At 45.3% G+C, this 24,554-nt stretch overlaps 1 protein-coding gene across 4 annotated transcripts in view; it reads left to right on the plus strand.

The window, feature by feature from the left end:
• Positions 1-22,973, plus strand: part of LOC110518394 (voltage-dependent L-type calcium channel subunit alpha-1C) — a 561,342-nt gene extending 538,369 nt beyond the window's left edge. For 3 of the 4 annotated variants that reach the window (XM_036944962.1, XM_036944960.1, XM_036944959.1), the window contains 13 exons: positions 31-122; positions 443-602; positions 2,322-2,449; positions 2,668-2,867; positions 3,907-4,136; positions 4,321-4,455; positions 8,700-9,085; positions 9,284-9,310; positions 10,105-10,236; positions 11,267-11,385; positions 15,452-15,549; positions 16,341-16,712; positions 17,024-22,973. In XM_036944962.1, the coding sequence (XP_036800857.1) occupies positions 31-122; positions 443-602; positions 2,322-2,449; positions 2,668-2,867; positions 3,907-4,136; positions 4,321-4,455; positions 8,700-9,085; positions 9,284-9,310; positions 10,105-10,236; positions 11,267-11,385; positions 15,452-15,549; positions 16,341-16,712; positions 17,024-17,470 (2,526 nt within the window). In that variant the 3' untranslated portion in view covers positions 17,471-22,973. The remainder of the gene's footprint in view (positions 1-30; positions 123-442; positions 603-2,321; positions 2,450-2,667; positions 2,868-3,906; positions 4,137-4,320; positions 4,456-8,699; positions 9,086-9,283; positions 9,311-10,104; positions 10,237-11,266; positions 11,386-15,451; positions 15,550-16,340; positions 16,713-17,023) is intronic. The other variant, XM_036944961.1, reaches the window with a different exon arrangement.
• The last annotated feature ends 1,581 nt before the right edge of the window (positions 22,974-24,554 follow it).

Genomic DNA, 24,554 nt, shown 5'->3' on the forward strand with positions numbered 1-24,554 from the left:
TGTGTCTCCTAACAACCTTGCCCCCTGCAGATGTTTGGTAAGATAGCCCTGAGGGACAACAGTCAGATCAACAGGAACAACAACTTCCAGACCTTCCCCCAGGCTACACTCCTGCTCTTCAGGTGAGCCGTCTGTTCTCCTCCTCTCTTTCCAGACTGTAAACCAACGTCACAAATTCCTGATTTAAAAGCCCCCAACAGATCTGGAGATGATGAAAGCACTGCCAACTCAGAGTCATGGTGTTTTATCAAACCCCTGTGCATCCTTTCCATCTCTTCTGCAAGCCGGGATGTCGTTTCCTACTTTTTTGTTTGAAAACTCTACCTGTGAAGGTAGGACAACCATGCAGCATTTCACCACCAGGTGGACCCTTCGTGGAGCCCATTCTTCCTGTACAGTAGAGCCTTCTGTGTGTGACAGCTGGTTGTTTACCTGTGCCCAGGTGTGCCACAGGCGAGGCGTGGCAGGAGATCATGCTGGCATGCGCCCCCATGCGACCCTGTGAGAAGGGGTCAGAGGTGGGACCAGCCAGCGAGGACCAGTGTGGGAGTCACTTCGCTATCTTCTACTTCGTCAGTTTCTACATGCTCTGTGCCTTCCTGGTAAGTAGCTACGGAGAGCGGGGAGGGACAATCCCACTAGCTACAGAAAGCAAGGAGGGACAATCCCACTAGCTACAGAGAGCAAGGAGGAACAATCCCACTAGCTACAGAAAACCAGGAGGGACAATCCCACTAGCTACAGAGAACCAGGAGGGGACAATCCCACTAGCTACAGAGAACCAGGAGGGACAATCCCACTAGCTACAGAGAGCCAGGAGGGACAATCCCACTAGCTACAGAGAGCCAGGAGGGACAATCCCACTAGCTACAGAGAGTCAGGAGGGACAATCCCACTAGCTACAGAGAGCAAGGATGGACAATGCCACTAGCTACATAGAGAAAGGAGGAACAATCCCACTAGCTACAGAGAACCAGGAGGAACAATCCCACTAGCTACAGAGAACCAGGAGGAACAATCCCACTAGCTACAGAGAGTCAGGAGGAACAATCCCACTAGCTACAGAGAACCAGGAGGAACAATCCCACTAGCTACAGAGAGCCAGGAGGAACAATCCCACTAGCTACAGAGAACCAGGAGGGACAATCCCACTAGCTACAGAGAACCAGGAGGGACAATCCCACTAGCTACAGAGAGCCAGGAGGGACAATCCCACTAGCTACAGAGAACCAGGAGGGACAATCCCACTAGCTACAGAGAACCAGGAGGGAAAATCCCACTAGCTACAGAGAGCCAGGAGGAACAATCCCACTAGCTACAGAGAGCCAGGAGGGACAATCCCACTAGCTACAGAGAGCCAGGAGGGACAATCCCACTAGCTACAGAGAGTCAGGAGGGACAATCCCATTAGCTACAGAGAGTCAGGAGGGACAATCCCACTAGCTACAGAGAGTCAGGAGGGACAATCCCACTAGCTACAGAGAGTCAGGAGGGACAATCCCACTGGTAGAGAAACCAATCGTTTTTTTCTAGTATTCCAGATTATTCCAGAGTTGATTATTCTGGTCTGTTGTCTCTCTGTTAGCTGTTATTGGGACTGATGAGTTGATTATTCTGGTCTGTTGTCTCTCTGTTAGCTGTTATTGGGACTGATGAGTTGATTATTCTGGTCTGTTGTCTCTCTGTTAGCTGTTATTGGGACCAGACCAGTTGATTATTCTGGTCTGTTGTCTCTCTGTCAGCTGTTATTGGGACTGATGAGTTGATTATTCTGGTCTGTTGTCTCTCTGTCGGCTGTCATTGGGACTGATGAGTTGATTATTCTGGTCTGTTGTCTCTCTGTTAGCTGTTATTGGGACTGATGAGTTGATTATTCTGGTCTGTTATCTTTCTGTCAGCTGTTATTGGGACTGATGAGTTGATTATTCTGGTCTGTTATCTTTCTGTCAGCTGTTATTGAGACCAGACCAGTTGATAATTCTGGTCTGTTATCTCTCTGTCAGCTGTTATTGAGACCAGACCAGTTGATTATTCTGGTCTGTTGTCTCTCTGTCAGCTGTTATTGAGACCAGACCAGTTGATTATTCTGGTCTGTTATCTCTCTGTCAGCTGTTATTGGGACTGATGAGTTGATTATTCTGGTCTGTTGTCTCTCTGTCGGCTGTCATTGAGACTAGACCAGTTGATTATTCTGGTCTGTTATCTCTCTGTCAGCTGGCATTGAGACTGATGAGTTGATTATTCTGGTCTGTTGTCTCTCTTTCAGCTGGCATTGAGACTGATGAGTTGATTAATGGGGTCTGTTGTCTCTCTGTCCACAGATCATCAACCTGTTTGTGGCTGTGATCATGGATAACTTTGACTACCTGACCAGAGACTGGTCTATTCTAGGACCTCACCACCTGGATGAGTTCAAGAGGATCTGGGCTGAGTACGACCCAGAGGCAAAGTCAGTACAACTTCAAACAGCACCTCCCTCCCTCCCTCCCTCCCTCCCTCCCTCCCTCCCTCCCTCCCTCCCTCCCTCCCTCCCTCCCTCCCTCCCTCCCTCTTAGTCTCTCTCTGTCTCTCTCTCTCTTTCTCTCTCTCTGTCTATCTGTCTCTCTCTCTCTCTGTCTATCTCTCTCTCTCTCTCTCTCTCTCTAAATATTGTTGTCTGTTCTACAGGGGTCGTATCAAGCACCTAGATGTGGTAACACTGTTGAGGAGGATTCAGCCTCCTTTGGGCTTCGGGAAGCTCTGTCCCCACCGGGTGGCCTGCAAGCGTCTGGTCTCCATGAACATGCCCCTGAACAGCGATGGCACAGTCATGTTCAATGCCACCCTGTTTGCCCTGGTGCGAACAGCACTGAGGATCAAGACTGATGGTAACACATTTGATTTTGTGTGTGTAGTGATTCTCTCAACCTCTCTCTCTTCTTCTCTGATTCTCTCCACCTCTCTCTCTTCTTTTCTGATTCTCTCCACCTCTCTCTTCTCTCCTCCCCTCTCTTCTTCTCTGCTTCTCTCCACCTCTCTCTCTTCTATCCTCCTCTCTCTTCTTCTCTGCTTCTCTCCACCTCTCTCTCTTCTCTCCTCCCCTCTCTTCTTCTCTGATTCTCTCCACCTCTCTCTCTCTTCTCTCCTCCCCTCTCTTCTTCTCTGATTCTCTCCACCTCTCTCTTTTCTATCCTCCCCTCTCTTCTTCTCTGCTTCTCTGCTTCTCTCCACCTCTCTCTCTTCTATCCTCCCCTCTCTTCTTCTCTGCTTCTCTCCACCTCTCTCTTCTATCCTCCCCTCTCTTCTTCTCTGCTTCTCTCCACCTCTCTTCTCTCCTCCCCTCTCTTCTTCTCTGCTTCTCTCCACCTCTCTCTTCTTTCCTCCCATCTCTTCTTCTCTGCTTCTCTCCACCTCTCTCTCTTCTATCCTCCCCTCTCTTCTTCTCTGCTTCTCTCCACCTCTCTCTCTTCTATCCTCCCCTCTCTTCTTCTCTGCTTCTCTCCACCTCTCTCTCTTCTATCCTCCCCTCTCTTCTTCTCTGCTTCTCTCCACCTCTCTCTTCTCTCCTCCCCTCTCTTCTTCTCTGCTTCTCTCCACCTCTCTCTCTTCTATCCTCCCCTCTCCTCTTCTCTGCTTCTCTCCACCTCTCTCTCTGTATGCCCCACATGAACATGTGTGTGTGTGTGTGTGCGTGCGTGCGTGAAGGTAACTTGGAGCAATGACCATTGTTGGTTTGTACGGTCCCCGTCTGGTTTCTGTGTTTCTGTGTTTGTGTGTGTGTGTGTGTGTGTGTGTGTGTGTGTGTGTGTGTGTGTGTGTGTGTGTGTGTGTGTGTGTGTGTGTGTGTGTGTGTGTGTGTGTGTGTGTGTGTGTGTGTGTGTGTGTGTGTGTGTGTGTGTGTGTGTGTGTGTGTGTGTGTGTGTGAAGGTAACTTGGAGCAGGCGAACGAGGAGCTCCGAGCCATAGTGAAGAAGATCTGGAAGAGGACCAGTATGAAGCTGCTGGATCAGGTGGTGCCCCCTGCTGGAGATGATGAGGTGACGGTTGGGAAGTTCTACGCCACCTTCCTGATCCAGGAGTACTTCAGGAAGTTTAAGAAGCGTAAAGAGCAGGGCCTGGTGGCCAAGGTGCCCCCCAAGACGGCTCTCTCCCTGCAGGTGGGTCCCTACAAGTTCCTGGCTGTCAGACCTTCAGACCAGAGAGCACCTTTTAGAAATGTGTTAGTTCTTCACTGAACATATCAAATTAGTACTAAAACAATGAGTCTGTGTTTCTGTTTGTTCCTCTGTGTCTGTCGTTCCGTGCTGGTGCTTGTCTGTGCCTGTCTGTATTTCTAATCAGGCGGGCCTGCGGACGCTCCATGACATGGGTCCTGAGATCCGGAGGGCCATATCAGGTGACCTCACAGTGGAGGAAGACCTGGACAAGTCGATGAAGGAGCCGGTCTCGGCAGCGTCCGAGGACGATATCTTCAGGGTAAAGGTCGGCTACAGCCCCACACACCCCTCTGTCTGAACTACTGAGCTTCATCAGGCCCATCGCTTCTGCTGTGACCAGCTATAAGGATTACATCTGGTTCTTCACCATCCACCATCATTGGCTCCAGACGCCACTTCAGTATCCACTACACTTCATAACCCACTACACTTCATAACCCACTACACTTCATAACCCACTACACTTCATAACCCACTACACTTCATAACCCACTACACTTTATAACCCACTACACTTCATAACCCACTACACTTCATAACCCACTACACTTCATAACCTACTACACTTCATAACCCACTACACTTCATAACCCACTACACTTCATAACCTACTACACTTCATAACCCACTACACTTTAGTACCTACTACACTTCATAACCCGCTACACTTCATAACCCACTACACTTCATAACCCACTACACTTCATAAACCACTACACTTCATAACCCACTACACTTCATAAACCACTATACTTCATAACCCACTACACTTTAGCACCTAGTACAATAAAGTTCCAACAACACTTCAGTATCCAATGCACTTCAAAACCCACTACACTCCATAACCCACTACACTTCATAACCCACTACACTTCATAACCCACTACACTTCATAACCCACTACACTTCAGTACCCACTACACTTTAGTACCTACTACAGTTCAGTATCCACTACACTTCATAAGCTACTACACTTCATAACCCACTACACTTCATAACCCACTACACTTCATAACCCACTACAGTTCAGTATCCACTACACTTCATAACCCACTACACTTCATAACCCACTACACTTCAGAACCCACTACACTTCCTAACCCACTACACTTCATAACCCACTACACTTCATAACCCACTACACTTCATAACCCACTACACTTATAACCCACTACACTTCCTAACCCACTACACTTCATAACCCACTACACTTCATCACCCACTACACTTCATAACCCACTACACTTCATAACGCACTACACTTCATAACCCACTACACTTCATAACCCACTACACTTCATAACCCACTACACTTCAGTATCCACTACACTTCATAACCCACTACACTTCAGTACCCACTACACTTCATAACCCACTACACTTCATAACCCACTACACTTCATAACCCACTACACTTCATAACCCACAACACTTCATAACCCACTACACTTTATAACCCACTACACTTCCTAACCCACTACACTTCATAACCCACTACACTTTAGTACCCACTACACTTCATAACCCACTACACTTCATAACCCACTACACTTCATGACCCACTACACTTCATAACCCACTACACTTTAGTACCTACTACACTAAAGTTCCAACAACACTTCAGTATCCAATACACTTCATAACCCACTACACTTCATAACCCACTACACTTCATAACCCACTACACTTCATAACCCACTACACTTCAGTACCCACTACACTTTAGTACCTACTACAGTTCAGTATCCACTACACTTCATAACCCACTACACTTCATAACCTACTATAGTTCAGTATCCACTACACTTCAGTATCCACTACACTTCATAACCCACTACACTTCATAACCCACTACACTTCATAACCCACTACACTTCATAACCCACTACACTTCAGTACCCACTACACTTTAGTACCTACTACACTAAAGTACCAACAACACTTCAGTATCTACTACACTTCATAACCCACTACAGTTCAGTACCCACTACACTTCAGAACCTACTACAATAAATAAACTACAGTAAAGTACAAACTTCAGTATCTACTACAGTAGTAGTAGTACACTTCAGTATCTACTACACTAATGTACCAACAACACTTCAGTATCCACTACACCTCATAGCCCACTACAGTTCAGTACCCACTACATGTCATAACCTACTACACTTCAGAACCCATTACACTTCAGAACCAATCACACTTCAGTATTCACTACACTTCAGAACCCACTACACTTCAGTATCTACTATACTTCAGAACCCACTACACGTCAGTATCTACTATACTTCAGAACCCACTACACTTCAGTATCTACTAGACTTCAGAACCCACTACACTTCAGTATCTACTATACTTCAGAACCCAGTACACTTCAGTATCTACTATACTTCAGAACCCAGTACACGTCAGTATCTACTATACTTCAGAACCCACTACACTTCAGTATCTACTATACTTCAGAACCCAGTACACGTCAGTATCTACTATACTTCAGAACCCACTACACTTCAGTATCTACTATACTTCAGAACCCAGTACACTTCAGTATCTACTATACTTCAGAACCCACTACACTTCAGTATCTACTATACTTCAGAACCCACTACACTTCAGTATCTACTATACTTCAGAACCCAGTACACTTCAGTATCTACTACACTTCAGAACCCAGTACACTTCAGTATCTACTATACTTCAGAACCCAGTACACTTCAGTATCTACTATACTTCAGAACCCAGTACACTTCAGTATCTACTATACTTCAGAACCCACTACACTTCAGTACCCACTAAATGGCATTCTCATCCACACCTAAACACGATCCCGCCCCAATAGAGGGAGACATTGCTGTTCCAGTCATAAACCAGGCCTTTGCTTTGCATTGTCCATACGACATAGACTGAATAGATTTAGTCATAATAGCAGAACAGCATGACTGTGTGCTTTTAGATGGATGTACCGCTACACAATACTCATCCCTCTCTCTCTCCTCCCTCTCTCTCTCTCTCTCTCTCTCTCCTCCCCCTCTCTCCTCCCTCTCTCTCTCTCTCTTCTCCCTCCTCCCTCTCTCTCTCCTCCCCCTCTCTCTCTCCTCCCCCTCTCTCTCCTCCCTCTCTCTCTCTCTCTCTCCTCCCCCTCTCTCTCCTCCCTCTCTCCTCCCTCTCTCTCTCCTCCCCCTCTCTCTCCTCCCTCTCTCTCTCCTCCCTCTCTCTCCTCCCCCTCTCTCTCCTCCCTCTCTCTCTCCTCCCTCTCTCTCTCCTCCCTCTTTCTCTCCTCCTCTCTCCTCTCCCTCTCTCTCCTCCTCTCTCTCTCTCTCCCTCTCTCTCCTCCCTATTTCTCTCCTCCTCTCTCTTCTCCCCCTCTCTCTCCGCCTTCTCTCTCTCCTCCTCTGCTCTCTCCTCCTCCTCTCTCTCCTCCTCTGCTCTCTCCTCTCTCTTCTCCCTCTCTCGCCTCTCCCTCTCTTTCCTCTCCCTCTCTTTCTGCCTCCTCTCTCTCCTCCCCGTCTCTCTCCTCTCCCTCTCTCTCTGCCTCCTCTCTCTCCTCCCCCTCTCTCTCCTCTCCCTCTCTTTCTGCCTCCTCTCTCTCCTCCCCCTCTCTCCTCTCCCTCTCTCTCTCTGCCTCCTCTCTCTCCTCCCCCTCTCTCTCCTCCCCCTCTCTCTCTCCTCTCTCTCTCTCTGCCTCCTCTCTCTCCTCCCCCTCTCCCTCTCTCCTCCCTCTCTCTCTCTCTCCTCCCTCTCTCCCTCCTCCCTCTCTCTCTCCTCCTCCTCTCTCTCTCCTCCCCCTCTCTCTCCTCCCTCTCTCTCTCTCCTCCCCCTCTCTCTCCTCCCTCTCTCCTCCCTCTCTCTCCTCCCCCTCTCTCTCCTCCCTCTCTCTCTCCTCCCTCTCTCTCCTCCCCCTCTCTCTCCTCCCTCTCTCTCTCCTCCCTCTCTCTCTCCTCCCTCTTTCTCTCCTCCTATCTCCTCTCCCTCTCTCTCCTCCTCTCTCTCTCTCTCCCTCTCTCTCCTCCCTCTTTCTCTCCTCCTCTCTCTTCTCCCCCTCTCTCTCCGCCTTCTCTCTCTCCTCCTCTGCTCTCTCCTCCTCCTCTCTCTCCTCCTCTGCTCTCTCCTCTCTCTTCTCCCTCTCTCTCCTTTCCCTCTCTTTCCTCTCCCTCTCTTTCTGCCTCCTCTCTCTCCTCCCCCTCTCTCTCCTCTCCCTCTCTCTCTGCCTCCTCTCTCTCCTCCCCCTCTCTCTCCTCTCCCTCTCTTTCTGCCTCCTCTCTCTCCTCTCCCTCTCTCTCTGCCTCATCTCTCTCCTCCCCCTCTCTCTCCTCTCCCTCTCTTTTTGCCTCCTCTCTCTCCTCCCCCTCTCTCTCCTCTCCCTCTCTCTCTGCCTCCTCTCTCTCCTCCCCCTCTCTCTCCTCTCCCTCTCTCTCTGCCTCCTCTCTCTCCTCCCCCTCTCTCTCCTCTCCCTCTCTCTCTGCCTCCTCTCTCTCCTCCCCCTCTCGCTCGCTCCTCCTACAGCGAGCGGGTGGGTTGTTCGGCAACCACGTCAGCTACTACAACGACGGGCGCGACAGCGGACGCAACACCTTCCCACAATCCTTCACCACGCAGCGCCCGCTCCACATCAGCCAGACGGGCAGCCCCGGCGAGGGCGATTCCCCGTCCCACGAGAAGTTGATGGACTCTACCACCTTCACCCCGAGCTCCTACTCTTCCTCGGGCTCCAATGCTAACATCAACAATGCCAACAACACGGCGGTCCCCGGTGTGGTAGTGGGGGTTGGTGGTCCAGGGGGGGTCAGCCGTTTCCCGAACCCCAGCATCAGTACAGTGGATGGGCAGAGCGGACCCCCGCTAACCCCTATACTACTGCCGAGGTCTGCATGGTGCTTCCCTCCCAAGAGGTGGGTGTCTCTCTGGTTTCTCTGGGTTCTGTAGAGTATGTTGGTGTTATTCTCTAGTCTGTCTTTTATCAGTGACCTCTCGTGGCCACCTTTGGATCTGTTGCTAATTCTGATTGGTAGTCAACGGTAACTTCTCTTGTCTGTCTGTCTCTCTCTCTCTCCTCTCTTCCTCTCCACACTGACTGACGCTGAGCACAGGATGTGTTTCTATGACTCCCTCATGCGGTATGTTGCTCTCTCAGGAGGAGAGAGAGAGTTGTAAATGCCCAGGAGGCATCAGTATGGAAGGGTTCTGCCAACCCTGTTGTCCATACAGTCCCTGGCTGGATCCTTGCTGCACTGAGCTAAACATACTTAGGGACAGACAAGTGTCTGGACTTCAGTCAATATTTAACCTGTTTTTACTCTCCTGGTGTGATCTTGGTATATTTCTACCAGAGGAGGAAGAGATGTATATTGTACAGAACAGGATGTGGATATGCATCACCTACAGTGTTTTTAGCTCATGTAGCTCTGGTTGGATCCACCCTGACAGGAGTGACATCACAGGAGGTTGGTGGCATCTTAATTGGGGAGGAAATGGCTCATGTTAATGACTGGAGCGCAACAGGTGGAATGGTATGAAATACATCCAACACATGGTTTCCAGGTGGCCAATCCATTCGCTCCGCTCCAGATATTATTATGAGCCGTCCTCCTCTCAGCAGCCTCCTGTGGGTGACATGTGATTGGCTTACTTCCGCCTCAACACAGCCTAGTGATTCAACCTGGTTGGATCCTCCTAAAGCCTTTCATTCAGCTCTGTAGAGTATAATACAGCACGCGGCTGGACCACTGTCACTATCTCTCTCCCGTGTGTTGATTCTCTATTCATTCTGCTTCTCGCCGCCATCTTGCTTCTAACCACCGTGCTTCCTCCCCTCCCTCCTGCTGCTGTTGGGGAGAATCCTCCTGTCCTTCTATTGCTTCTTGTGAGCTGGTTAGTGAGAGGTGTTATGTTGTTTTTTAATCCTCTGCAGCTCGGACTCCACTGATAGCCGTCTGCCGTTCATCAGGCGAGAGGAGGTGTCGACGGACGAGACGTACGATGAGAGTTACGCGGACGAGAGAGAATACCGCCGAAGCGACCAGAACATTCTCACCTCAGACATGTACTGCTTCTCTCCACCTCTCTCTCTCTTCTATCCTCCCCTCTCTTCTTCTCTGCTTCTCTCCACTTCTCTCTCTTCTATCCTCCCCTCTCTTCTTCTCTGATTCTCTCCACCTCTCTCTCTTCTATCCTCCCCTCTCTTCTTCTCTGATTCTCTCCACCTCTCTCTCTTCTCTCCTCCCCTCTTCTTCTCTGCTTCTCTCCACCTCTCTCTCTTCTATCCTTCCCTCTCTTCTTATCTGCTTCTCTCCACCTCTCTCTCTCTTCTATCCTCCCCTCTCTTCTTCTCTGATTCTCTCCACCTCTCTCTCTTCTATCCTCCCCTCTTCTTATCTGCTTCTCTCCACCTCTCTCTCTTCTATCCTCCCCTCTCTTCTTCTCTGATTCTTTCCACCTCTCTCTCTCTTCTATCCTCCCCTCTCTTCTTCTCTGCTTCTCTCCACCTCTCTCTCTTCTATCCTCCCCTCTCTTCTTCTCTGCTTCTCTCCACCTCTCTCTCTTCTATCCTCCCCTCTCTTCTTCTCTGCTTCTCTCCACCTCTCTCTCTTCTATCCTCCCCTCTCTTCTTCTCTGCTTCTCTCCACCTCTCTCTCTTCTATCCTCCCCTCTCTTCTTATCTGCTTCTCTCCACCTCTCTCTCTCTTCTATCCTCCCCTCTCTTCTTCTCTGATTCTCTCCACCTCTCTCTCTCTTCTATCCTCCCCTCTCTTCTTCTCTGCTTCTCTCCACCTCTCTCTCTTCTATCCTCCCCTCTCTTCTTCTCTGCTTCTCTCCACCTCTCTCTCTTCTATCCTCCCCTCTCTTCTCTGATTCTCTCCACCTCTCTCTCTCTTCTATCCTCCCCTCTCTTCTTCTCTGCTTCTCTCCACCTCTCTCTCTTCTATCCTCCCCTCTCTTATTCTCTGCTTCTCTCCACCTCTCTCTCTCTCTCTCTGTCTCTTTCTCTTTCACCATGAAAAGATATGCCTTTCATGGTCTCTGTATGCCCCACGTGTGTGTGTGTGTGACCTTGCGTCTGTGTGTGTTTTCAGGCTGGTATATCAGGATGAGGAGAACAAGCAGCTGACTCCTATGGAGGAAGGAGAGGATGGGGGAGGCAGGAGACCCTGGCACTCTCCCAGACGAGCCTTCCTCTGTCCCACAGCTCTGGGTAAGACCTGCCTGTCTAGACCTCACTTCAACCCCCACTAACCTCCGACTCCTCACCCAAACCAAACACCCCTATCTCATACCTAATCCCCATATTTAGACCTGTCTGTCTAGACCTCACTTAAACCCCCAATAACCTCCGACTCCACACCCAAACCAAACACCCCTATCTCATACCTAATCCCCAGAGTTAGACCTGTCTGCCTAAAGCACTGGGTAAGATTTTAATACCAACACCGACAGCCCTTAAACCCCCACTAATCTCCAAATCTTCACACAGACAAAATACCCCTTACCCCTACTCTACTTAACTCCCCACTCAACCCCCCTCCCACACCTCCCTTCCACTGTCTGTTGACTTGAAATGGGGAAGTCCATTCTAGTAATTGTTATTCTATGTTCATGTAGCCTCTCCCTCGCTGGTTAATTGGTTAATTGTTAATTGGTGAATCCCTCTGGTTAATTGTTAATTATTTAATTGTTAATTGGTTAATCCCTCTAGTCAATTGTTAATTGGTGAATCCCTCTGGTTAATTGTTAATTATTTAATTGTTAATTGGTTAATCCCTCTAGTTAATTGTTAATTGGTTAATCCCTCTAGTCAATTGTTAATTGGTTAATCCCTCTAGTCAATTGTTAATTGGTTAATCCCTCTAGTTAATTGTTAATTGGTTAATCACTCTAGTCAAAATTGGTTCATCCCTATAGTTAATTGTTAATTGGTTAATCCCTCTAGTCAATTGTTAATTGGTGAGTCCCTCTAGTTAATTGTTAATTGGTTAATCCCTCTAGTCAATTGTTAATTGGTGAGTCCCTCTAGTTAATTGTTAATTGGTGAATCCCTCTAGTTAATTGTTAATTGGTGAGTCCCTCTAGTTAATTGTTAATTGGTGAGTCCCTCTAGTTAATTGTTCATTGGTGAGTCCCTCTAGTTAATTGTTAATTGGTGAGTCCCTCTAGTTAATTGTTAATTGGTTAATCCCTCTAGTCAATTGTTAATTGGTTAATCCCTCTAGTTAATTGTTAATTGGTTAATCCCTCTAGTTAATTGTTAATTGCTGAATCCCCCTGGTTAATTGTTAATTATTTAATTGTTAATTGGTTAATCCCTCTAGTCAATTGTTAATTGGTTAATCCCTCTGGTTAATTGTTAATTATTTAATTGTTAATTGGTTAATCCCTCTAGTCAATTGTTAATTGGTGAATCCCTCTAGTTAATTGTTAATTGGTTAATCCCTCTGGTTAATTGTTCATTATTTAATTGTTAATTGGTTAATCCCTCTAGTCAATTGTTAATTGGTTAATCCCTCTAGTCAATTGTTAATTGGTGAATCCCTCTAGTTAATTGTTAATTGGTTAATCCCTCTGGTTACTTGTTAAATGGTTAATCCCTCTAGTTAATTGTTAATTGGTTAATCCCTCTGGTTAATTGTTAATTGGTGAATCCCTCTAGTTAATTGGTGAGTCCCTCTAGTTAATTGTTAATTGGTGAGTCCCTCTACTTAATTGTTCATTGGTGAGTCCCTCTAGTTAATTGTTCATTGGTGAATCCCCCTAGTTAATTGTTAATTGGTGAATCCCTCTAGTTAATTGGTGAATCCCTCTGGTTAATTGTTAATTGGTGAATCCCTCTAGTTAATTGTTAATTGGTTAATCCCTCTAGTTAATTGTTAATTGGTTAATCCCTCTAGTTAATTGTTAATTGGTTAATCCCTCTAGTTAATTGTTAATTGGTTAATCCCTCTAGTTACTTGTTAATTATTTAATTGTTAATTGGTTAATCCCTCTAGTTACTTGTTAATTGGTTAATCCCTCTAGTTAATTGTTAATTGGTTAATCCCTCTAGTTACTTGTTAATTATTTAATTGTTAATTGGTTAATCCCTCTAGTTACTTGTTAATTGGTTAATCCCTCTAGTTAATTGTTAATTGGTTAATCCCTCTAGTTACTTGTTAATTATTTAATTGTTAATTGGTTAATCCCTCTAGTTACTTGTTAATTGGTTAATCCCTCTAGTTAATTGTTAATTGGTTAATCCCTCTAGTTAATTGTTAATTGGTTAATCCCTCTAGTTAATTGTTAATTGGTTAATCCCTCTGGTTAATTGTTAATTGGTTAATCCCTCTAGTTAATTGTTAATTGGTTAATCCCTCTAGTTAATTGTTAATTGGTTAATCCCTCTAGTTACTTGTTAATTATTTAATTGTTAATTGGTTAATCCCTCTAGTTACTTGTTAATTGGTTAATCCCTCTAGTTAATTGTTAATTGGTTAATCCCTCTAGTTACTTGTTAATTATTTAATTGTTAATTGGTTAATCCCTCTAGTTACTTGTTAATTGGTTAATCCCTCTAGTTAATTGTTAATTGGTTAATCCCTCTAGTTAATTGTTAATTGGTTAATCCCTCTAGTTAATTGTTAATTGGTTAATCCCTCTGGTTAATTGTTAATTGGTGAATCCCTCTGGTTAATTGTTAATTGGTTAATCCCTCTAGTTAATTGTTAATTGGTGAGTCCCTCTAGTTAATTGTTAATTGGTTAATCCCTCTAGTCAATTGTTAATTGGTTAATCCCTCTAGTTAATTGTTAATTGGTTAATCCCTCTAGTCAAAATTGGTTAATCCCTATAGTTAATTGTTAATTGGTTAATCCCTCTAGTCAATTGTTAATTGGTGAGTCCCTCTAGTTAATTGTTAATTGGTTAATCCCTCTAGTCAATTGTTAATTGGTGAGTCCCTCTAGTTAATTGTTAATTGGTGAATCCCTCTAGTTAACTGTTAATTGGTGAGTCCCTCTAGTTAATTGTTAATTGGTGAGTCCCTCTAGTTAATTGTTCATTGGTGAGTCCCTCTAGTTAATTGTTAATTGGTGAGTCCCTCTAGTTAATTGTTAATTGGTTAATCCCTCTAGTCAATTGTTAATTGGTTAATCCCTCTAGTTAATTGTTAATTGGTTAATCCCTCTAGTTAATTGTTAATTGGTGAATCCCCCTGGTTAATTGTTAATTATTTAATTGTTAATTGGTTAATCCCTCTAGTCAATTGTTAATTGGTTAATCCATCTGGTTAATTGTTAATTATTTAATTGTTAATTGGTTAATCCCTCTAGTCAATTGTTAATTGGTGAATCCCTCTAGTTAATTGTTAATTGGTTAATCCCTCTGGTTAATTGTTAATTATTTAATTGTTAATTGGTTAATCCCTCTAGTCAATTGTTAATTGGTTAATCCCTCTAGTCAATTGTTAATTGGTGAATCCCTCTAGTTAATTGTTAATTGGTTAATCCCTCTGGTTACTTGTTAAATGGTTAATCCCTCTAGTTAATTGTTAATTGGTTAATCCCTCTGGTTAATTGTTAATTGGTGAATCCCTCTAGTTAATTGGTGAGTCCCTCTAGTTAATTGTTAATTGGTGAGTCCCTCTACTTAATTGTTCATTGGTAAGTCCCTCTAGTTAATTGTTCATTGGTGAGTCCCTCTAGTTAATTGTTAATTGGTGAATCCCTCTAGTTAATTGTTAATTGGTGAATCCCTCTAGTTAATTGTTAATTGGTGAATCCCTCTAGTTAATTGTTAATTGGTGAATCCCTCTGGTTAATTGTTAATTGGTGATTCCCTCTAGTTAATTGTTAATTGGTTAATCCCTCTAGTTAATTGTTAATTGGTTAATCCCTCTAGTTACTTGTTAATTGGTTAATCCCTCTAGTTAATTGTTAATTGGTTAATCCCTCTAGTTAATTGTTAATTGGTTAATCCCTCTGGTTAATTGTTAATTAGTTAATCCCTCTTGTTAATTGTTAATTGGTGAATCCCTCTGGTTAATTGTTAATTGGTTAATCCCTCTAGTTAATTGTTAATTGGTGAGTCCCTCTAGTTAATTGTTAATTGGTTAATCCCTCTAGTTAATTGTTAATTGGTGAATCCCTCTAGTTAATTGCTGAGTCCCTCTAGTTAATTGTTAATTGTTAATTGGTGAATCCCTCTGGTTACTTGTTAAATGGTTAACTGTTCTGGATAATAGATATTCTATGTGCGTGCAGCCTCTCAGTCCTTCACTCCCCTTGGTTCAGGTCGGCGGTCGTCCTTCCATCTGGAGTGTCTGAGGAGACAGACGAGAGCAGATGTCTCCCAGAAGACAGTACTACCTCTGCACCTGGTACACCATCAGGTGAGTAGGGATGGTTTTACACACCTGATCATTCTACACCTAGATTCAGTTTTACACACCTGATCATTCTACACCTAGATCCGTTTTACACGTCTGATCATTCTATACCTAGATCAGTTTTACACACCTGATCATTCTACACCTAGATCCGTTTTACACATCTGATCATTCTACACCTAGATCAGTTTTACACACCTGATCATTCTACACCTAGATCCGTTTTACACACCTGATCATTCTACACCTAGATCAGTTTTACACACCTGATCATTCTACACCTAGATCCGTTTTACACACCTGATCATTCTACACCTAGATCAGTTTTACACACCTGATCATTCTATACCTAGATCAAGATCAGTTTTACACCCCTGATCATTCTATACCTAGATCAGTTTTACACACCTGATCATTCTACACCTAGATCAGTTGTACACACCTGATCATTCTACACCTAGATCAGTTTTACACACCTGATCATTCTATACCTAAATCAGTTTTACACACCTGATCATTCTATACCTAGATCAGTTGTACACACCTGATCATTACATACCTAGATCAGTTGTACACATCTGCACCCACTATACAGTATATCATGATTTTATGACTAATTATCTCTTCTTTATCTCTTTATTCATGACACACACACACACGCACACACACACACACACACACACACACACTAATGGATCATACACACAATCACCAATGGATCACACACACTCACGTTTATTTTTCATATGCGCATTTCTAAACATAACTCCTTCCCCCACCACCCACCCTCCCAGGCACTAGCAGTAGCAGGTCTGAGCCCCCTGCTTCGACGGAGCCACTCCCCGACCCTCTTCACGCAGCTCTGCTCTACGTCTCCTACCAGTCCCACAGGCCGGGGTAGCCAGGCCTCCTACCAGCGTGTGCCCACCCTTCGTCTCCAGGGCACGGGCCCTGGCACCGGCTCCTACGAGCTCAACTCCAGCCTGCCCTCGGTCAACTGTGGGCCGTGGTACAGCGACAGCAACGGGAACAGTCCTGGTATCAGCCCTCGGGTGGGTACGGCTAGCCAGCGGCCGCCGCGGCCCGTCTCCCTCACTGTCCCTAGCACGGTGCACAAGGACGCTACATCGTTGTCCCACGGCAGCGCCGGCAGTCTGGTGGAAGCTGTGAGTGAATGATGAATGTTTCATCTCTGCTCTCCATCTCTCTCTCTGCCTCTCTCTCTCTCTGCCTCTCTCTCTCTCTCTCTCTCTCTCTCTCTCTCTCTCTCTCTCTCTCTCTCTGTCTCTCTCTCTCTGTCTCTCTCTCTCTCTCAACATGATATATTCTCCTCATATCTGAGTTTTCTCTGGGCAGAACAACAACCCAGAGGTCAAGTTAGTAGAAGTTCATACCTCACACAGCATCTCCCATTACATCTCCTCTAGATCTTCAGCTCAAAGTCAATATCCTCATTTAATTCTCTCTCTCTATACAGGTGTTGATATCAGAGGGCCTGGGCCATTTCGCTCAGGACCCGTCCTTCATCGAGGTGACCAAGCAGGAGCTGGCGGACGCGTGTGACATGACCATCGAGGAGATGGAGAACGCAGCCGACAACATCCTCAATGGCAACAGCCAGCCCAGTCCCAACGGCAACCTTTTACCCTACATGCACTGCAACAGGGACCATGCTGCTTCCCAGGAGCCAGGCCTCAGCGATGGGCCTGGGGCCGTTCGGGGGGCCACGGCCCCTGGGGAGATTGAGGAGCTACTAGGGGCCACTCACCTAGGACAGCACGGGGATCCGGAGGATGAGGAGGGGTTGGAGGTGGTGGGAGGGGAGGAAGAGCACACCGGGGGTGTGGAGGTGGTGGTTGAGGTTGGGCAGAGGAACAGCGGCCTGTTGGAGGATGAGGACATGGAGTGTGTGACCAGTTTGTAGGGTTGGACCCTCACACACACAGCAGCAACAGTGAACCTCTGTCTGGACCCCCTCTATCTCTCTCTCTCTGTCTGGACCCCCTCTATCTCTCTCTCTCTGTCTGGACCCCCTCTATCTCTCTCTCTCTGTCTGGACCCCCTCTATCTCTCTCTCTCTGTCTGGACCCCCTCTCTCTCTCTCTCTCTGTCTGCTGGATGAGACCTGGCGTCAGCGGTCCACAGACCATTACTTCTAAACATACTTAAAACCTTTTATGGAAGATACTTTATTTGATTTGATTGAGATGGGTTTTCGTGTGTGTGTGTGTGTGTGTGTGTGTGTGTGTGTGTGTGTGTGTGTGTGTGTGTGTGTGTGTGTGTGTGTGTGTGTGTGTGTGTGTGTGTGTGTGTGTGTGTGTGTGTGTGTGTGTGTGTGTGTGTGTGTGTGTGTGTTTAGGTGTGTCTCTGGGTGTTTCAAAAGTGCCTCACAGTTATCACGTCCTTGAACAAATGGTGGAGTAGGGAAGCCAAAATGAAAAGGACAACAGTCAGGAGAATAGAGGAGGAGTAGGGGAGCCAAAATGAAAAGGACAACAGTCAGGAGAATAGAGGAGGAGTAGGGGAGCCAATATGAAAAGGACAACAGTCAGGAGAATAGAGGAGGAGTAGGGGAGCCAAAATGAAAAGGACAACAGTCAGGAGAATAGAGGAGGAGTAGGGGAGACAATATGAAAAGGACAACAGTCAGGAGAATAGAGGAGGAGTAGGGGAGACAATATGAAAAGGACAACAGTCAGGAGAATAGAGGAGGAGTAGGGGAGACAATATGAAAAGGACAACAGTCAGGAGAATAGAGGAGGAGTAGGGGAGACAATATGAAAAGGACAACAGTCAGGAGAATAGAGGAGGAGTAGGGGAGACAATATGAAAAGGACAACAGTCAGGAGAATAGAGGAGGAGTAGGGGAGCCAATATGAAAAGGACAACAGTCAGGAGAATAGAGGAGGAGTAGGGGAGACAATATGAAAAGGACAACAGTCAGGAGAATAGAGGAGGAGTAGGGAAGCCAAAATGAAAAGGACAACAGTCAGGAGAATAGAGGAGGAGTAGGGGAGCCAAAATGAAAAGGACAACAGTCAGGAGAATAGAGGAGGAGTAGGGGAGCCAAAATGAAAAGGACAACAGTCAGGAGAATAGAGGAGGAGTAGGGGAGCCAATATGAAAAGGACAACAGTCAGGAGAATAGAGGAGGAAGAGGAACTGTATGTTTGTATTCCATGTGTTGTTTCTGTCTTCCCTTCCCTTCGTTCTTCAAGTGCGTCATTTTCGTCGCTGTGGCCACCAGGCAGATGCATTCTGGGATAATAAATAACCTCTGCCCCGGCGGAGTTAAGAGGTTAGAGGTCGTGCTGTTGAAGTTCAAAGGTCTTCTTCCTATTCCTCCTCGCGCTGCATTGCCCTTCAGAGCTTGGCCACCTACTGTAAGACTGCTGGATTCTGCTGGCGACCAACACATTAAACCTTTGGAAGAGGGAACTGCCAGCGAGGGGGACGTGTTTAAGGGACGGACCCTCACCCAGGATTTCTATATTGACATTAAACATTGACACTGGACTGTACGGAGGAGCCAACGACAGGGAGAGACACTGACATCCAGGATCTGTTTATCTGTAAGGAGGAGCCAGCAACAGAGAGCAACACCGAGAGACACTGACATCCAGGATCTGTTTATCTTTAAGAAGGAGCCAGCAACAGAGAGCAACACCGAGAGACACTGACATCCAGGATCTGTTTATCTGTAAGGAGGAGCCAGCAACAGAGACCAACACCGAGAGACACTGACATCCAGGATCTGTTTATCTTCATCATGCTCAGCTGTCGTGCTGTCCACCAACACCCTACGCCCTCCTCCTCTCCTCCATCCCTCTTTCCTCCCTCCACCACTCGCTCACCTCCCTCTCTGTCATAATGCCGCCACTTCCTCATCACATGCAGCCACTTCCTGTTCCAAACAGGAAGTGTTGACTAACGTCTGGTTCTAAACAGGGACAGCGCCACCTAGCTGCCCTGGTTACCTCAACCTCCCATCCTCCGTTTGTTCTCTCTCTCTCTCTCTCTCTCTCTCTCTCTCTCTCTCTCTCTCTATCTCTCTCTCTCTCTCAGTTCAGTTATTAAATCTGCGTTGTTTTGGTTGTAGTAGTTTATCGGTTCTAGTTTTAAACTCCTCAGTGGTCCGTTCATCCTGCTATCCTCGCTGTATGATGTTTTGGGGAATGAGTGTAGGAGAGGAGGAGAAGAAACTGGGCAGGGCTGAGGTAAGCTGTGGCCTTTCTTGTCTGTGACAATACAGTGGCTAGGTGTTGGTGCCAAGTCGCTATAATCACCACAACACACAGATCAGAATCCGATCCACTTCATGTATTTTACACACACACACACACACACAAACAGTATTGTGCAAAACTGGCCAGACTTGATTTGTTAATTTGTTATTTTTCATGATGTTATTTATCCTTATTTTTGCCCAAATCGGGGTGCTGGCCCTAACTGTGTATTTTGCTTGATTTATGTTTTAGGAGATTTTAAGAAGTTAAGAAGTATTGAAACCTGCGTGTGTGTGGGGGGGGGCAGCGGCAGGATGTTGTCAAAGGTGTACCTATCAGTATGCATCTTTTAAACACCTTGTATTAATTTATTTATTTTGTCCCTGAGGTGAAAGCTGTATTTGGAGGAGGTGAAGGGGGTGAAATATGTATCGCTGTTTCTTAAAAGCAACACTACACCTAAACGGTTAAATTAAGGTAGCATTAACTAAGTATGGTGTCATGTTTCTCGTTTTATCTATCACCCTACCACCTGAACAGAAAAAAATCATTTGACAGGCATGCTTCCAAAGCTGAGTGTTTTTCCTCCTATCGCTGCTTCAATTATTTGATGGTTGTTTGTTGTTCTGAATATTGAACTACTGAGGTTTTGATCAGATCTCATCGAGGAGCCTATCAGAGGGCAGGACGGGCTAGACCAATCAGAGAAAAGGACATGATAGACCAATCAGAGAACAGAACAGGATAAGCCAATCAGACAGGGGCTCTGTGACCTTCGACACCTGAGCTGTGACATGATGATTACTATACATCATCACCCTGTTAGGCACTCCCATAGATATGTAGTAGAGAGCTCATCTCTATGTTAAAACTGGCCAAATGTGCCCTCTATCCACCTCTATGGGCCTGCCAGGCCTAATGAGATGCATGTGAACAGGCTCTGCGCTCCTGTCCATTGCGTCATCGCCGACAGACAGAATTAATGACCCTAACTCACAGACTGCAGCCAGACGGTACTCGTAGACAAAGAGACAAAGATAATATTTGGTGCGTAAAGAAGGAATGCCACGTTAATAGCAGGACAGTTAGCGTTAGGAGGCTTTTTTCCGGTAAACGCTTTTACAGGGAGACAAACATGATGAGTGGGATTGTGATTCTACATGTCCCGTTGGAGGTCTCTGCCTTGTGGGGCTACTGACCGTGAGCATGACTCAGACTGACACCTGTATTATTATCAACCTAATTATGCAAATATGATGTTCAAAGTGTTCCGACGTATCGATGATATTGTAGTGTGATAAATGTATCCTGATGATACAGTATGAATCTCTGTGGTACAGTAAGGACTGTCTAGAATGTCACTACGTTGTCTGTACAGTGCACACGTGTGAAGCTTCAAACATTTATAAAATATATATTTTCAATGCTTTTTCCGACGTCCAAAATCCTTTTTTTTTTTAATCCTGGGTCTGAACATCAAGGTTGAGGAGGTCTTTGGGCTGTCAGTCTTGCAGGACAGATTGTAATGATGCTGACGGTCTTTCCCGTTCCCTATATATCCCAGAGATGTTGTTAGTTACAGTAATCCAAAACTCCATCCTACCACGTTACCATCCTACCAAGTTACCATCCTACTGCATTACCATCCTACCAAGTTACCAATCTACCACGTTACCATCCTACCACGTTATCCTTCTACCACGTTACCATCCTACCGCATTACCATCCTACCACTTTACCATCCTACCACGTGACCATCCTACCACGTTACCATCCTACCACGTTACCATCCTACCACGTTACCATACTACCACGTTACCATTCTACTACGTTACCATACTACCACGTTACCATCCTACCACATTACCATCCTACCACATTATCATTCTACCACGTTTCCATCCTACCACGTTACCATCCTACCACATTACCATCCTACCACGTTATCATTCTACCACATTATCATTCTACCACGTTACCATCCTACCACGTTACCATCCTACCGCGTTATCATTCTACCACGTTATCATTCTACCATGTTACCATCCTACCACGTTACCATCCTACCACGTTACCATTCCACCACGTTATCATCCTACCACGTTACCATCATACCTCATTACCATCCTACCGCGTTACCATTCTACCACGTTACCATCCTACCACGTTACCATCATACCATTTTATCATCCTACCATGTTACCATCCTACCATTTTAATATCCTACCATGTTACCATCCTACCGCATTACCATCCTACCACACTACATCCTACCACATTACCATCCTACCATTTTAATATCCTACCATGTTAGCATCCTGCCGCGTTACCATCCTACCATTTAATATCCTAACATGTTACCATCCTACCATTTTAATATCCTACCATGTTACCATCCTACCGCATTACCATCCTACCACACTACATCCTACCACATTACCATCCTACCATTTTAATATCCTACCATGTTAGCATCCTGCCGCGTTACCATCCTACCATTTAATATCCTACCATGTTACCATCCTACCATGTTACCATCCTACCACATTACCATCCTACCATGTTACCATCCTACCATGTTACCATCCTACCGCGTTACCATTCTACCGCGTTACATCCTACCACGTTACCATCCTACCGCGTTACCAGCCTGTTAAAGTTCCCATGTTGTATAGCTAGCTGCAGGGTAACTAAGCTCCTCTCTGAAGGCTCACACTTATAGCCATATAGCCTGATGAATGTTTACTTGAAACGATGACACCCCACTCCAAAATAATGCAACGCTTGTGAACTTAGAGACTTCCACTCACCCACCCCTTCCCCAGACCATCCTATTTCTACAGTATAGATTATTGTTGTTTCTGTACATCCCCAACAAACTGTGCCATACACATATCCATATACATACAGTACTTCAAGAATACTTCAAGAGTACTTCAAGAGTACTTCATAGTACTTTTGACTTTGGGAGGCCTGAGACCCATCGTTTGAGGCTGTGAGTTTGTGAGAGAATGCCAGAGGCTGGTACAATCCCTGTGAGGAGTTGGTACATCAGTCATGACGTCCGTGATGTTGGTTGGACACTAACAGAATATGTTGGTACAGTGAGGAGTGAGTGGGTGCTTGCAGTCCACAAGATATGCAAAAACAATGCACTAACTTTAAACAACAAGATCCATATTATTAATTATAAAACTTTTTTTTTTAAATACAGTTGTACAAAAGAAGTGATAAAGAGAAGAAATTGTATTATAGATATAATATATTTATGTTTTTTTGTTTTTGTTTTGTTGGGTTACAGCGTCATTTTAAATTGAGGAAGAAACCTGTTGTACTTGAAATCAGGTTCATTTCAGTATATAATAAGATGTATTTAATTCTTGATTTCCATCTATTTTCTCTTCTTATTAGTTGTCATAAACGTTCATGAATTGAAGAAAACGACTAGATGTACATTATTGCATGAGATTTCAGTTCAGCATTTCAGTGTGCCACGTTTTTCAAATGTGTTGATTTATTTTAACAGGCCATTTTTATAACTACAAAGAAAAGGGTTGGCTATTTTCAATATATTTGTCTTGTAAATATCAACTTAGGGTCGATACATATTGCAGCGACTGTGTTGGACAGACCGATAGGAGAGGACGTGCTTTGGTTAAAACTGATTTTGCATATCTTGTGTTTATCCAAGGGGTGAAGAGTGTCTGTATTTTATCTGAAGCAGGACACTCTTTCTTAACGTCTGTTGACGACCCGAGCAACCCGTTTAACGTCTTGTTCTGTTGACGACCCGAGCAGCACATTTAACGTCTTGTTCTGTTGACGACCCGAGCAACCCATTTAACGTCTTGTTCTGTTGACGACCCGAGCAACCCGTTTAACGTCTTGTTCTGTTGACGACCCGAACAACCCATTTAACGTCTTGTTCTGTTGACGACCCGAACAACCCATTTAACGTCTTGTTCTGTTGACGACCCGAGCAACCCGTTTAACGTCTTGTTCTGTTGACGACCCGAGCAACCCGTTTAACGTCTTGTTCTGTTGATGACCCGAGCAACCCATTTAACGTCTTGTTCTGTTGACGACCCGAGCAACCCGTTTAACGTCTTGTTCTGTTGACGACCCGAGCAACCCGTTTAACGTCTTGTTCTGTTGACGACCCGAGCAACCCGTTTAACGTCTTGTTCTGTTGATGACCCGAGCAACCCATTTAACGTCTTGTTCTGTTGACGACCCGAGCAACCCATTTAACGTCTTGTTCTGTTGACGACCCGAGCAACCCATTTAACGTCACAGATGATGCTTACTGTATGTGTGATGAAAGGAAGGTTGTGACGGCTATACCAAATAGGAACTATCCTCTATCTCCAGCCCTTAACTCTGACCCCAACCTCATTTCAGAGGACTTTTGGGTGTGAGGGGGGGGGGGCACAAGGTGACTGTGTTCATCCCTTATTTGATGGTGAGTGTAAATAGTTGCTATGAGAGACAGGGGAAAATAGTTGTTGAATATAAGACCTGTTGTCTGTCTGACATTATCGTTGCGTTATTGTTTTTACGTGCATGATGTGAAATAGTTTTAGATGTGGTCTCTTTGAGAGCGTATTCCCCACAAGATAGACCCAGTAGACAAATTACATTTTTATCCCATTGACAATCCATCTGACGAATAAGGATATATATATTAATTGAAGGTATACATAGTTTTGGGAGAGAGTTTATGAACAGGAGGAAACATCAAAGTATTATTGTATAATGTGCATGGACCAAAAGACATAGCAC

This window comes from Oncorhynchus mykiss, chromosome 15 (assembly GCF_013265735.2).
Source record: "Oncorhynchus mykiss isolate Arlee chromosome 15, USDA_OmykA_1.1, whole genome shotgun sequence".
Lineage (NCBI taxonomy): Eukaryota > Metazoa > Chordata > Actinopteri > Salmoniformes > Salmonidae > Oncorhynchus > Oncorhynchus mykiss.